Below are 14,708 nucleotides of genomic sequence, written 5' to 3'. Positions count from 1 at the left end.
TTCTGGAATGTTGAATTCTTTTCTGAATAAATACAGGCATGACTTTGTGGTGGAGACAGGCCCGGAGATATCTCTCAGTCAATTTGCCCGTCCTACATTTTCCATGTAGACGAACCAAGTTGTTTAACTGCTCCACCTGTGGACGTGAGTACCGCTGTCTCGAATAATCAAACAGCACGTCCCTTTGTCCATCAGGAAAAAACATAATTGGTACACGAATACAGCCGGTACATGTTTGTAGGAAGGTCCCAGCATCAATCCCGACATCGTGTGCATCTGCTATTGGACAGCATTTGATTGAGAATGCAAACTGTGCTGACCATTATAATGTGGATGCATTCAAGATATTGAGTGGAGGTCGAAGTATAACGCATCTCCGAATACTGGAAGCAATATTTATCTATGCCACGGACCCCATGTTATGTCGGCAAGAAGAATTTGTCCACTCGCTTTGCTTATTTGTGCAAAGAAGAAGAGGAACACGAACTCGTCTCATGATCACGGATGGTTATGAAGAACATTCCACAACAGCCTTAACGGCTCCGCCTCAGACTCTGCAACCTCCAATTGGAGAGCTGAACGCTGAACAGGCTCCTCCCACCTAGACCATTGGGAGGTGATGACGCATCAGTAGAGAATGTCCAATCCGAATATTTACTATTAATCATGTTTGGGAGGAGGGGAGGTGTAAGAGCCCTGAGTTCCGTTAAAATAAATATATATTTTTGTTCGGTTCTGGGGCCACAAGAGAATTTTCCTGGATTTTTGCATCTATTGGTAAAAGGAGAAGCATCCGTTTGTGTGTGCTTGTCTGTGTGTGTGTGTGTTCTATCCATTGCCGCCACTCGCATGCGTGAAGAGGAAATGGTACAAACCGACACCCATCACCCACGGATATTTCTCGTGTTCTTGTATTTCCGTGAGTCTGATTTGCATCCAGGAACAGAACAATCGTGGTTAACCATCTTGAAATTTCCCCCGTTTGTCGAAAAGGCTATAAAAGGGGAGGGTAGAGGTAGGAAGGAGAGAGCAAGAAGAGCCAGGCCAGATGTAGGAGAGAGAGCACACCAACTTGCCTCTGGTAAGAGCGTGACACAGGCCCGATGATTGAATCTGTCTCCTGTCTGGAGATTCCAATGGTGCAGGCAATGTTGTGAAGTACCGAGTGAAAATTTGGGAAATAATTTTTTTTTGAATGTTCTTACAAGTAATACACAACTGGAAAATTTAACGAGTAATTCTAACGAGTAATACACAATTGTTGAATAACAAAGGCTCGATATTTAGTGTGCCGAGTGTGATCTCTTACGTGTGAATGTGGACGCGCAAGACCACAAGTTGAATATTAATTATTTATTTAGCGACATCGGTCACATTGTCCCATGAACTTGGAGGTCCCTCATTCCTACCAGCCCTCCTGGTTTCATGGTTGGGGATGCCTCCCCAATTCTTCCCCATTGTATACTCACGCCATCCCGGAGGCCAGAGACCCCTTGGTGCGAGTACCTTGCTGTGCCTGGCGTGATGCGGCTCGGGGCATTAAATGATTAAGCGGGAGAGGGAGAGCGGTCTCAGTCTCCGAGTTTCTCAAACAGTAATTTATTACCCAGTGCTCATGAAGTAAAAAGTGTGGCTAATTAATTGGATCACTTTGTCTGTCTGTCTGTCTGTCTGTCTATCCACAAATGTCAGGTTATGATCGAGGAACAACTTAATTTCAATTGAACGTTATATTTTGAACATGAATCACCTTCTTGGCACATTTAAAACCCTTTTGTTCAGCAGTACTTGGCCAAAAAAAAATTACTCCATTTTACATCATCTCGACCAATCAAATTTACTGCTCGCAGACCTTGCCCTTGTCCTTTTTTTCTTTCAACACTGAACAGAGTAAGGTGTTCCATGAACTCTATAGTTATAAAATGAAAGGTCATTCAAAATCTGACTAGTGACACTTCTGTTGTGTGGAATGAAGAACTAACTAATCTTGATCACGAAAGCTAGTGTCGATCTGCATCGGCGGACAGGTAGAACGATGGATGATGTAAACAGGACGTCGATCGAGGTGTGCTAACCAGATTTTGCTTTAACGAAGGGTTAATCTTCCATCGGTCAGTTTCTCCTCGCTTCCCTCAATCAACATCCTGTTTATTTCATCCATTATACTTCTCTTGTACACTTGAACCTGGAACCTTCACTAAACCAGAGTCAAAGTGCACAAATGATGAATGATATCGGTCACACTGAGGAGGTGTGCACATTTTAAACCTTTCCCCAACTCAGTTATTACTGAAATCATTCCCCTCCTCAATGTATCATTCAAAAATCTGCGTACTCAAACCTGGGACCTTCCATCGCACCAAAAAATGGAAAATCGAATCGGTTCTTTCCTTGAAAAATAATTTCCAGCTTCTGACGTCCGAGCGTTTTCCGGTCATCAACCTGACCAACAAATACAACCCAGTCAACATGAGACCTCCCATGGAGAAGTCTCATGAAAAAAACAAAAGAACAAAGGGGTCCACCGACATGTGAACAATATAGAGCATGCCAAGAATAAATAAATAAAGGAAGAAAACGAAATAAACCATGACCTCATGACAGTTACTGTTTGTCGTTAACATGCCATGGAGCATTAGGGAGAGGAAGGACAAGGAGCGGATCGTGACGCACAAAGTGCCTCCATCACGTTCAGGGCGTGCCATCCTTGGAGTTGGCAGGGGGTGGATAAAGGAGCGATGACATTTTGAACAAAGCGCGCCAAATTCCAGTGAGCACAACAGTAGAAAGAGCCGGTAAGCCTTCAATGTCAACCCCCCCACCCACACCCAAACAGAACGCCAGGAGGGAAAATGGTAACAGACCTCAGTTCCACAATCGCAAAACGACAGTTCTCCCAGGAGATGCTGCAGCAACAGCAGCAGCAGCAGCAGCAGCAACAACAGAGCGAAATGAATATTATAAAATGGCAAAATGGCAAAATGGCCCGAGACATTGCGAAACGTATTTGCACTGAGATGCCGAAAACAAAAATTAATTTTGGGTAACTATTGCTACAGGTGGAATAAAAAGGATAAATAATGTTGTTACCATAGTGTTTAAAATTAACATGCTGAAGGCCACAACATATACAGTCCTCCAATATTATATATAAAGATATATATAAAAAATATATATATATATATATATATATATATATATATATATATATATATATATATATATACATATCTATATTCCAGATCCAAGATCCAAGGTCCATCGGCTGTCACCATGGCAACTGCACCAAAGTTATCTCATGGAGGCCGTGGAGTTGGGCTCCCAGGTTCCGGTGCCGTCCTTGGCCCATTTGGCAAGGAAACGGGATCAGTTGCCCAAACCGATGAGTCAAAATAGCTTTAATCACAACATGAGGCAGGATTGAGGATCGTTCCAGTAAATGAAAAGGCAAACTACCACAATTCCTGCAGCACAAAGGATCACCAGATAATTATCACCTTGTTGTTGTTGTTTATACCCCTGGAATCTGCACGGTCGATGGAGCGCTGCCAACACAGTTGCCCATTTAACCAATTCTCTGGAAAGTCCCGAGTTTTGCTTGGTACCTTTGGCAAGGACCCAGGGCTGGGAGAAATACAAACGAAATAGCAAGCTATCCACAATATAGCTCTGCAGGGCTCTTGCTACAAATCGAAGGCCTGAACCAAAGCTGTTTAGAGCACATGCTGAACAGATGAGGCCTTTCTGGCAAGAACGGCCTTTTGCACGATAAAATGGAGGATAGAGAAAGAAGGAAAGTTAGTGGTCAGGGAGGGGTGCAGTGAGTGATACAGTCATCGTTCCAGCTACAATGCATCGGATGAAGAGATGCATCAGGAGGAGACAATGGCGACAACGAGATAGAAGGATGAAAACAGCAAAGCGAGAGGGGGGCCGGGTGATATCGCAATATGGAACGGGGGAGCTCGAGGCCGGAAGCATGGATAAGATGTTTTGCGAAACCGAGGCTCAACGACATACATAACATGTGGACAGCGAAGGAAGTGGGCAGTAGGCTTAACTTTGATTCGGGGGCCCCAAGTAATTGCCAGTGTGCATCAAGTGAAACCCATGTTACATATCTGCAGCAGATTCACAGTAAAATGGAAATCCAATCAATGGCTTGCCTGAGGATAGAGTACCTACACCCTGAAAAGTGAGGCATCGTGGGTTTCTGGAGCACAGGGATGCAATGAACCGAGCATGCTCGCAGTACCGCGGCAGTACATCACAGGATGTAAAATTGAGCGAATTAAAACCTCAACATGAACAACTTGTCCTCGATTCATTTCACTACAGCTGGTACGTCACTTGGAAAGCAAGCAGCTGGGGGGGGGGGGGGGGGAGCAGCACACAAAAACCGAACCATTATCACCACACCCCATCTCTTTGCCCTATCAAGGCTGCTTTCCACTCAAACTAATTCGAAGAATTATCATTTATAACTTGTCTGGCTATTCCATCCTGCAGGAAAGAAGCCTGGTAAACAGCCAGTTCCAGGGACGCGCTATCAGAGAGGGTTACGTGGAAATGGTAGGTGGTGAGGTGTGGGCGGCGTGGATTCACTTACAACAAAAAGCCGCTGCCCACGAAGGGTCACGGTGCTCCTGAGAGGTAGCCAAAACAACATGTAACAATAATACATCACAATATTACACACGGATATGTTACAGCATTCGTCCATGCCCACGTTCCTGGATGCGACTCCACCCAACACCCCCCTTCATGATGTGAGGTTCACCAAAGGCTGCCAAATGCCAAACCTTTTTGTGTACTCCGCATAGAACCGTGCAATACGACACTATGGCAAGCTAATAAACCCGTACAACTCCAAATGACTCTCGTATAAAAGGGACCACTTGCGTTGACCAAAAACTCGTGGCGTACACGAATCTCACAACACAGTAATAAGTGCGAGCGGCTCAGCAGGACTGAAAACGCTGGAATATATGAAGCGAACATTTCCTCAACTGTTCTTTAGCATTCTTTTTCATCGCTCGACTCTCCAATGGGACCCCTCAAACGATGGCCGGTATGGCACACACCCAGGTACCACCGATGTGGAGGTCGAGACCCAGCCGAGATGTCAAGCCTGCGGGACGCTGCCATGTTCTACCTGTATAACAACTAAATGTTTATGAAATCTGTTTTGAAGTGAAACAGCAGACTTTCACGATACAACAATAATGATAGTAATAACAATAATAATAATAATCACAATAATAATTGTGGTGGTGGTTGTATGGCAGCTTAGCTGCCGGGGTAGCTATCATTTCTTGAAGCACGACTGTCGCTGATGCAGTGCCCCTCTACCAGTACACACACTGGAAGTGGAACTCATTTCGCCGACCTCGGAAGGATGACAGGCTGAGTCAACCCACCTCGTATTATTTCAACTGCATGACAGGGGCTCCAATTCAAGACCCTAAGATCTTAAGCCAGCCACCTTAACCGTTAAGCCAACATGAGGCTTCATCGTGCAAGACTGCCGATAGCAAATTAATTCACAAATAACATTTTCCAATGGAGACGCTCTAAAAAGCCTGACAAGTGCAAATTCAATCCTACTAATAATTTGCAATTGGTCACTGGCTTTGACACCAACACAAATTGATATTACACACTGCAAGGTAGCAAAAAGCTCCATATATCAAACAGTTCCAAAGGGATGTTCCCAGCTTGCCAGCTCGAAGATAGAAGACACCATTTGCATGTTTGCCCATCTCAGTCCCCAACCCATTTAGAATCCTGCGCGGGCACGGGCAACTTACCAGTTGAAACAAGCAACAAAGTATGAAGGTCAAATGGAGCTACCAGAGAGATAATGGGGCATGTAGCAAAAAATGGACAAACTGCTTAAAATGACACTCACGATGGGGAACTTGTTGAAGGAATCAAGAGTTTTCCGTCTCAAAAGATAATGCGGGTGCAGCTGAGTGTAATTGTGCAACACGAATCGATAAAGCACGGCGTACGTCGACACTGCATGGCAAAATACAACGCGTTGCTCCTTACCATGCTGGCAGTGTTTCGAACTCCAACAACGAGCAGCGAACTGGTCGTTGAAACTTGTGCGCGGACAGCGCTCGGAGCCCGAGACCACTCCCGGGCAAATGTCCCCGCATTCGCTCTCCGGCTTGTTTCCCACGATGAAGTTGTTCTCCACGGAGTCGAGAATGAGTGACCAGTCCACACTGGCCACGTAGCACAGGTCAGGGTTCTTCTCGAGGCGAACGGCGCCGCGCGTAATATTACGCAGCCCGTGCAAGCCAAGTTCCTGTGAGCGTGGGGGGGGGGGAAACAACGAGTGTCAGAACATCTGGGTCACAAACACAATAGGAAACCATGTCACCACCGAGGTGGTACATTGGTTCAATCAATCCTTCGGCTATTCATCACTTTTGGCTTTGGGAACGGGTGTGATGAGCGACATCAACTTTGCTCAAATACAAGAGTGAAATCAGGTTCATAAAGAGGCATGTGTCAAAAAGAAAACAAAAAAAACCAGGAATCCCTTTTTGATTGTTCACTTGCATCACATTGCTAATTACTTTTACCATGGATAAGTCTTCTAAAGCGTGAAACCAAAGTTCATGATCATGAAAGGCTTGCACTGAAGTGCAACATGGCGCCGGGTTTTGGGAAATTTTCCAGAACGAGGCTATCTGGGAAAGATGTAGCGCCAGGGAAATAGGTCGAATATGGAACGTCCAGGAGCTATCGACATTCGGTGAAGATGAACTGTTAGGAGAAGCCGAAGGGCAATGGGAAATAGGATTGGCGTTTTGGGGTTATTTTGCGAAAGTTCAAACAAACCAATTAGAGGTTTTGTTTTTGGATATATGGTCGAGGCTCATGGAAGAGCAAGATAGAGTAGAAGGGAACAAAATGGAAAAGGGGGAAACACAAACAGCAGAGTAGAAATGAGAGTGAGATCGAGGAGAGGAGAAGAGGGACACATGAGGGTGAACAAGCTGCACACAAGCTGAATGCAACGCAGCAAGAAGAGGAAGAAGGAAATGGAGATGAAAAAGAAAAGGAACAAATCAACCTATAACTAACAAAGTAAAAGAAGAGATGGAGAAGGGGAGGAAATCACAATCATCTGGAAAAAAAGGGCATGCTTGGGGATGGTGTAATTTGGGGTAGAAGAGATCATGAGTATGGATGGGGGGGGTGACCTGCGATAGTGGTGAACAGCCGTCTTGACATTCTGGAGGCAAGAATGGGGCTGAACAAACGGGAAGTTGGTTCTACAAGTGCGAGAAAAGAGGAACAAATGACTGCAGGTAAGCAGTGAACCTGGATTTTGGGAATTTAACAAGACACCTTCCAATGGTTGCAGCTATTGGAAGGAAACCAGTCAGTCAGCAAGATTAGGAGCTGCAGCCAGAAGTTCATGCGATCCGGCAACACGAGCCCATTGGTACGCTTCCCTGGACATGGATATCATATTATTGCAAATTTAACTTTGATTTGAATTTGCTTTTTCAGAACCAGAACTATGTGCAAATTTGTAGTGTTACAACTTCTTTTATATGTAGCATGTGGCTGTGTGTAGCATCATTTACAGAGGGCATGGCTGTGGTGCTAATGCAGTGCCCCCTGTATCGCCCTGCATGTGAAACACCAGGATGACAGTTTATAGCTGGGTCGGGATTCGAACCCAGGCCAGACAGCTCAGAGGTGAGTGCGCATACCTGTAGGTCTAGGACTCTAGGTCATCCTGCCAGCCTGTGTTTTAACGTAACCTAATATTAAAATGTAAGTCACCATGAGAACGGTAGTAGTTTGGTTGCCCCGCGTTTTCACCAAAACTGACAGGTCATCATGCTGAAACCAAGGTTCAAATTCCATATACTATATGCATTGTATTTGTGCATTGTCGACTAATGGCCTTGTAATTCACACGAAAATATCCACCAACATCTCATTAATGTACTAGTGGAGTTGTCCTGCATTCAATTTACATGCATGCTCTTCCATGAACCTTTGATCAACATATATATATATATATATATATATATATATATATATATATATATATATATATATATATATATATATATATATATATATATATATATATATATATGTCTCATGATCGCCATCTCATCTCTCACCACTTCGCACATGCTCATCAAATTCGGTAAGCATGATTAACAATGTCTTGAAATTCTGCTTTAGGCATCTCAACTTGACAACTTTTATTACGTTCGGCCCGGTTGAAAGTATAATTTTGAATGGCGTTCACTTTGCCGGATGACGTCACACTTTCAAGTCCAACTGTCATGAGATTGTTGCTGTTGTCGTCTCCATTAATAGTGTTTATCACGGGACTGTTGCCATAGATGTCTCCATTCATTGTGTTTGTCATGGGATTGTTGCCGTTGTCATCTCTATTCATTGATACATTGCGTTTGTCATGGGATTGTTGCCGTTGTCATCTCTATTCATTGCGTTTGTCACGGGATTGTTGCCGTTGTCATCTCTATTCATTGTGTTTGTCACGGGATTGTTGCCGTTGTCATCTCTATTCATTGATACATTGTGTTTGTCACGGGATTGTTGCCGTTGTCATCTCTATTCATTGCGTTTGTCACGGGATTGTTGCCGTTGTCATCTCTATTCATTGTGTTTGTCACGGGATTGTTGCCGTTGTCATCTCTATTCATTGTGTTTGTCACGGGATTGTTGCCGTTGTCATCTCTATTCATTGTGTTTGTCACGGGATTGTTGCCATTGTCATCTCTATTCATTGCGTTTGTCACAGGATTGTTGCCGTTGTCATCTCTATTCATTGTGTTTGTCACAGGATTGTTGCCATTGTCATCTCTATTCATTGTGTTTGTCACAGGATTGTTGCCGTTGTCATCTCTATTCATTGTGTTTGTCACGGGATTGTTGCCGTTGTCATCTCTATTCATTGTGTTTGTCACAGGATTGTTGCCGTTGTCATCTCTATTCATTGTGTTTGTCACGGGATTGTTGCCGTTGTCATCTCTATTCATTGTGTTTGTCACGGGATTGTTGCCGTTGTCATCTCTATTCATTGTGTTTGTCACGGGATTGTTGCCGTTGTCATCTCTATTCATTGTGTTTGTCACAGGATTGTTGCCGTTGTCATCTCTATTCATTGCGTTTGTCACAGGATTGTTGCCGTTGTCATCTCTATTCATTGTTTGTCACGGGATTGTTGCCGTTGTCATCTCTATTCACTGCGTTTGTTACAGGATTGTTGCCGTTGTCATCTCTATTCACTGCGTTTGTCACGGGATTGTTGCCATTGTCATCTCTATTCATTGTGTTTGTCACGGGATTGTTGCCGTTGTCATCTCTATTCATTGTTTGTCACAGGATTGTTGCCGTTGTCATCTCTATTCACTGCGTTTGTTACAGGATTGTTGCCGTTGTCATCTCCATTCATTTTGTTTGTTACGCGATTGTTGTTGTCACACTTGTCATGTCAAGTGCCATCCCATCCTATCACCCATCCCTAATGGGTATATGTACTCATAATAATAAGTACCTGAAGTCATAGGCATTCGGGGTTGTGTTTCTTGCCAAGATGATGTTATCATGCGATTGTGTTTGGCAGGAAGCCGGTGTTTATAGTCTCTGTAACAGGAGATGCAGATCTGGGACACTGAGTTTCACTCATATCCCTCACTATGGAATGTCTACCCATGGGATTTCTCCGTGTTCTGTCCGATAAGTACCGAGCAACAAGCCATTTTTAAAGTCCTTGTTAATCGTATGACTCATCAAATGTCAGAATCAAACAGCCAACCTCCAAGACTCAGAATCAGCATGGACGCTCCTCCCACCATTAGGCCACCGAGTCTTTGAATCCCATTTGAATAATAAGTCTATACCAATAGCAGTCTTGGGGGAAACTGTCCAACAAGTTCACTTGATTGAGTACACGTACAAATCGCACCCACCACCTTTTCAAACTTCTGTCCATTGAGAATTCATGGACATCATTCCCCCTTGAATAGCTGTTTCTCCATCATTCAATAATGCAGCATGTCGGTGTAGTATACAATTCTAATTGACAGCAAATATTAAAAAAAAAGAATGGTGATGAATAGTACGGGAATGCCCCATTGACGATATGCCACATGTACAGAAGTGTCCACTGAATGACTCGAACTATGTCACCATTACTGTGAGGATGAAAAGTGACGCTTGAGCGTGGGAAAAAGTAAATACGGATTGTATTTTCACTATTGTGCTGTTCCAACAACTTCAACCTCAATGGTTTCCAAAATATAGAACATTAATTATTTTTTGATTGAAGGTGTCTGTTATATACCCTCCCTTTTAAGGACAATATATACATATATATATACATATATATATATATATATACACACTATATAGTATTGAAAGACAGAAATGAACCAGACTCAGTGGTGTAATGGTTAGACTGTAAGAGCATCCATTCAGTCTGGCAGGTTATAGTGTTGAAAAGTTTTGGAGAAATTTTGAAATGATGAAAAGTTTTGGAGAAATTTTGAAATGATGAAAAATTTTGGAGAAATTTTGCAAGGTTTAGGAGAATTATTATGAAAAGTTTAGGAGAGCTTTTGAAATTTTTAGAAAAAGCTTTTGAAAAGTTTAGAAAGCTTTTGAAAAGTTTAAGAAGTGTTGAATAGTTCAGGAGAGCTTTTGGAAAGATTAGAAAATGTTGAAAAGTTTAGGAGAGTTTTTGGAAAGATGAGAAAAGCTTTTGGAAAGTTTCAGACGTGTTGAAAAGTTTCAGATAACTTTTGAACATAAATACATGGTTATTGAATGGAAATCTACAAGCCCAAAAAGTGAATCTGCGTTTGGCATCCCCACAATCCCTCGACACGTTTGACGCCCTTGATTTATTCATTTTCACGGCAAACTGAGTTAAACCATCGGATGTAACATTATCGTTGGTAATTATCAACGGGATCCAGATTATACCAGACTGATAAGAAGATCCAGATTGACAATGATGCATGTCACTATATAAGGACTACAAGAACATTCGTTATTTCACGACTTGATTGATTGGATTGAAATGAGTCATAGCGAGAACACAAAAACGCCATTTGTTATCCTTTGGTGATGAGTTTAAAAGGAGAACACTTCCGAAAGTACTTCCTTCGTTTTTGTCCTCACAACCCATTAAAAGGGGACGTGTGAAGAAGAAATGGTCTGCAGACCAAGAGGGCACACTTTTAACAGAAAGGAAGGATATAGATACCTCGCTGTTTAAAAAAGAGGGTAAAAATTTTTTCCCCGTAACCTCGTTCTTAGAATGTTTTGAACGACCCTAAACGGATAGCCACTTACGCACTACAGGGCGACGCAAGCGCACTGCCGAGTATGCAGTTGGGAGGTCGTACCGACGTGACCTTTCCGATCAAACACATTTCGCTCATACACGTCACAGAGTTCGAAGCCACTAATTCCTCGCTGTTTCATAAGGCTTTTCTTCTTTTCCTTGGGATAATCTTCAAAGGTCTCTTCCAGCCCATCACTGGACTCACAAACAAACAGACGAGTAAAGAAAAGTCAAAAGACGAGGTGCACTGCGAGGATGTGCGATCCCAGGAGAATGTGCAATGTTATAGCCGGATCAATTTGTGATCAAGAGGGAAGGGTGAAGCTGCTCCAGCAGGAAAGAAATATGGGAGACACGAACCGGAACATCAATTTTATTGTGTACCTTTATGTGGGCCTCGTTTACATTTTTAACATTTTGATATATGGGACTCACATGGGCCGTTCAGCAAGTTCTCGGAATGAGATGATCACGAGATAGGCCTCGACATTTTGTTTCCAATACAACATCATTACAACACAATGTGGAATTGAGAAGGAGATGTTTTCCTCTCACTATCTTGCGTATACTCATAGTTTGAATGAACGCAGAGGACATTTTTTGGATAATCGATTCAGAGTACATTAGGGCAAGAATTTGTAATGCCGGTGATAGCTCGCCGACTCCTCGTGAAGAACCCCGTTGGATCATTAATGTTCACCAACGAATGCTGGCAGACGGGACGTCCTGTTTCACGTCCATCTGAGGGACAGCACACACATTGGTGAATCACCTGCCAGTGAAACGCTGGGATGAAAGTTTATAGCTGGGTCGGGGTTCAAACCCAGGCTAGATAGCTTCGACTCTTCGAGGATTATGGTTAAGCCATCCCTCTACGCAATACTGCCAGTGCTTACCATATATAGTTTTGAGAAAAAGGCTTTTTTCACGTCAAAGGTACAAGCTGGAAGGTGGGCATGAGAAGTCAAACTACATGTGGCATCACTATTTCATAACTTGGACTGAGGGAGTTGTGAAATTTGGACAGAACTTGATCGGACTCAACACAGCTCACCACGAGAATTTTTTCAGCAATGGACAAGTACTTTCAGCAATGGACTGGGATACCTGGACTAATATTTTCAGCATTGGACAAGGCTACCTGGACTAATATTTTCAGCGTTGGACTAGGATACCTGGACTAATATTTTCAGCGTTGGACTAGGATACCTGGACTAATATTTTCAGCATTGGACTGGGATACCTGGACTAATATTTCAGGATTGGACCCGGCTACCTGGACCAGCATTAGACGAGGCCACCTGGACGGGTATTTTCAGCATTGGACTGGGCTACCTGTGCTAATATTTTCAGCATTGGACCAGGCTGCCTGGACTAATATTTTCAGCATTGGACTAGGCTACGTGGACTCGTATTTTCAACATTGGACGAAGCTATCTGGACTGGTATTTCCAGCATTGGACAAGGACACCGGGATGGGTATCTTCAGCATTGGACTAGGCTATCTGGACGAGTATTTTCTGCATTGCATGAGGATATCTGGACTAGTATATTCAGCATTGGACGAGACTATCTGGACGAGTATTTTCAGCATTGGACTGGGCTACCTGGACTGGTATTATCAGCATTGGACGAGGCCACCTGGACTAATATTTTCAGCATTGGACTGGGCTACCAAGATGAGTATTTTCAGCAATAGACCCGGCTACCTGGACCAGCATTGGACGAGGCTATCTGGACGAATATTTTCAGCATTGGACTGAGCTACCTGAGCTAATATTTTCAGCATTGGACTGCGATCCCTGGACTAGTATTTTCAGCATTGGACCAGGCTACCTGGACTAATATTTTCAGCATTGGACTAGACCACCTGGACTAGCATTTTCAGCATTGGATACGGCTACCTGGACTAATATTTTCAGCATTGGACTAGGCCACCTGGACTAGCATTTTCAGCATTGGATACGGCTACCTGGACTAATATTTTCAGCATTGGACTAGGCTAACTGGACTAGCATTTTCAGCATTGGACTAGGCTACGTGGACTCGTATTTTCAACATTGGACGAAGCTATCTGGACTAGTGTTTTCAGCACTGGACAAGGCAATCTGGACTGGTATTTTCAGCATTGGACTAAGCTACCTGGACTGGTATTTCCAGCATTGGACAAGGACACCGGGATGGGTATCTTCAGCATTGGACTAGGCTATCTGGACTAGTATTTTCTGCATTGCACGAGGATATCTGGACGAGTATATTCAGCATTGGACGAGACTATCTGGACGAGTATTTTCAGCATTGGACTGGGCTACCTGGACTGGTATTATTAGCATTGGACGAGGCCACCTGGACTAATATTTTCAGCATTGGACTGGGCTACCTGGATGAGTATTTTCAGCATTGGAGTCGGTTACCTGCACTGGTATTTTCAGCATTGGATGAGGTTACCTGGTCTAGTATTTTCAGCAGTGGATGAGGCTACCTGTACTTGTATTTTCAGCATTGGACTGGGCTACCTTGACTCGTATTTTCAGCATTGGACGAGGCTACCTGGACTGGTATTTCCAGCATTGGTCAAGGACACCGGGATGGGTATCTTCAGCATTGGACTAGGCTATCTGGACGAGTATTTTCTGCATTGCATGAGGATATCTGGACTAGTATATTCAGCATTGGACGAGACTATCTGGACGAGTATTTTCAGCATTGGACTGGGCTACCTGGACTGGTATTATCAGCATTGGACGAGGCCACCTGGACTAATATTTTCAGCATTGGACTAGGCTACCTGGATTAATATTTTCAGCATTGGACTAGGCTACCTGGACTGGTATTTTCAGCATTGAACGAGGCTACCTGGACTTGTATTTTCAGCATTGGACAAGGTTACCTGGACTGTTATTTTCAGTATTGGACGAGGTTACCTGGACTGGTATTTTCAGCATTGAACGAGGCTACCTGGACTCGTATTTTCAGCATTGGACAAGGTTACCTGGACTGGTATTTTCAGTATTGGACGAGGCTACCTGGACTGGAATTTTCAGTATTGGACGAGGCTACCTGGACTGGTATTTTCAGCATTGAACGAGACTACCTGGACTCGTATTTTCAGCATTAGACGAGGCTACCTGGACGAGTACTTTCAGCATTTGCCGACGCCATCTGAACGATTATTTTCAGCATTGGACTAGGCTACCTGGACGAGTATTTTTGGCATTGGACTACACGATGTGAACCAGTATTTTCAGCATTGGACGAGACTACCCGAGCTACTATTTTCACCATTGGATGAATCTACCTGGATAATTATTTTCAGCATTGGACTAAGCTACCTGGATGAGTATTT

General features: G+C 43.5%; 1 protein-coding gene across 2 annotated transcripts in view; it reads right to left on the bottom strand.

Annotated features, from left to right (window-relative positions):
- Positions 1–14,708, bottom strand: part of LOC147030840 (insulin-like growth factor 1 receptor) — a 165,758-nt gene that overhangs the window by 107,054 nt on the left and 43,996 nt on the right. For both annotated transcript variants that reach the window (XM_085875355.1, XM_085875354.1), the window contains exon 3: positions 6,055–6,316. In XM_085875355.1, the coding sequence (XP_085731481.1) occupies positions 6,055–6,316 (262 nt within the window). The remainder of the gene's footprint in view (positions 1–6,054; positions 6,317–14,708) is intronic.

Source organism: Eptatretus burgeri, chromosome 3 (assembly GCF_056783735.1).
Source record: "Eptatretus burgeri isolate ZD-2024b chromosome 3, Ebu_testis_v1, whole genome shotgun sequence".
NCBI classification, from domain to species: Eukaryota; Metazoa; Chordata; class Myxini; order Myxiniformes; family Myxinidae; genus Eptatretus; species Eptatretus burgeri.
The sequence above is the reverse complement of the archived record's forward strand: the minus strand, read 5'-3'. Positions and strand labels throughout refer to the sequence as shown.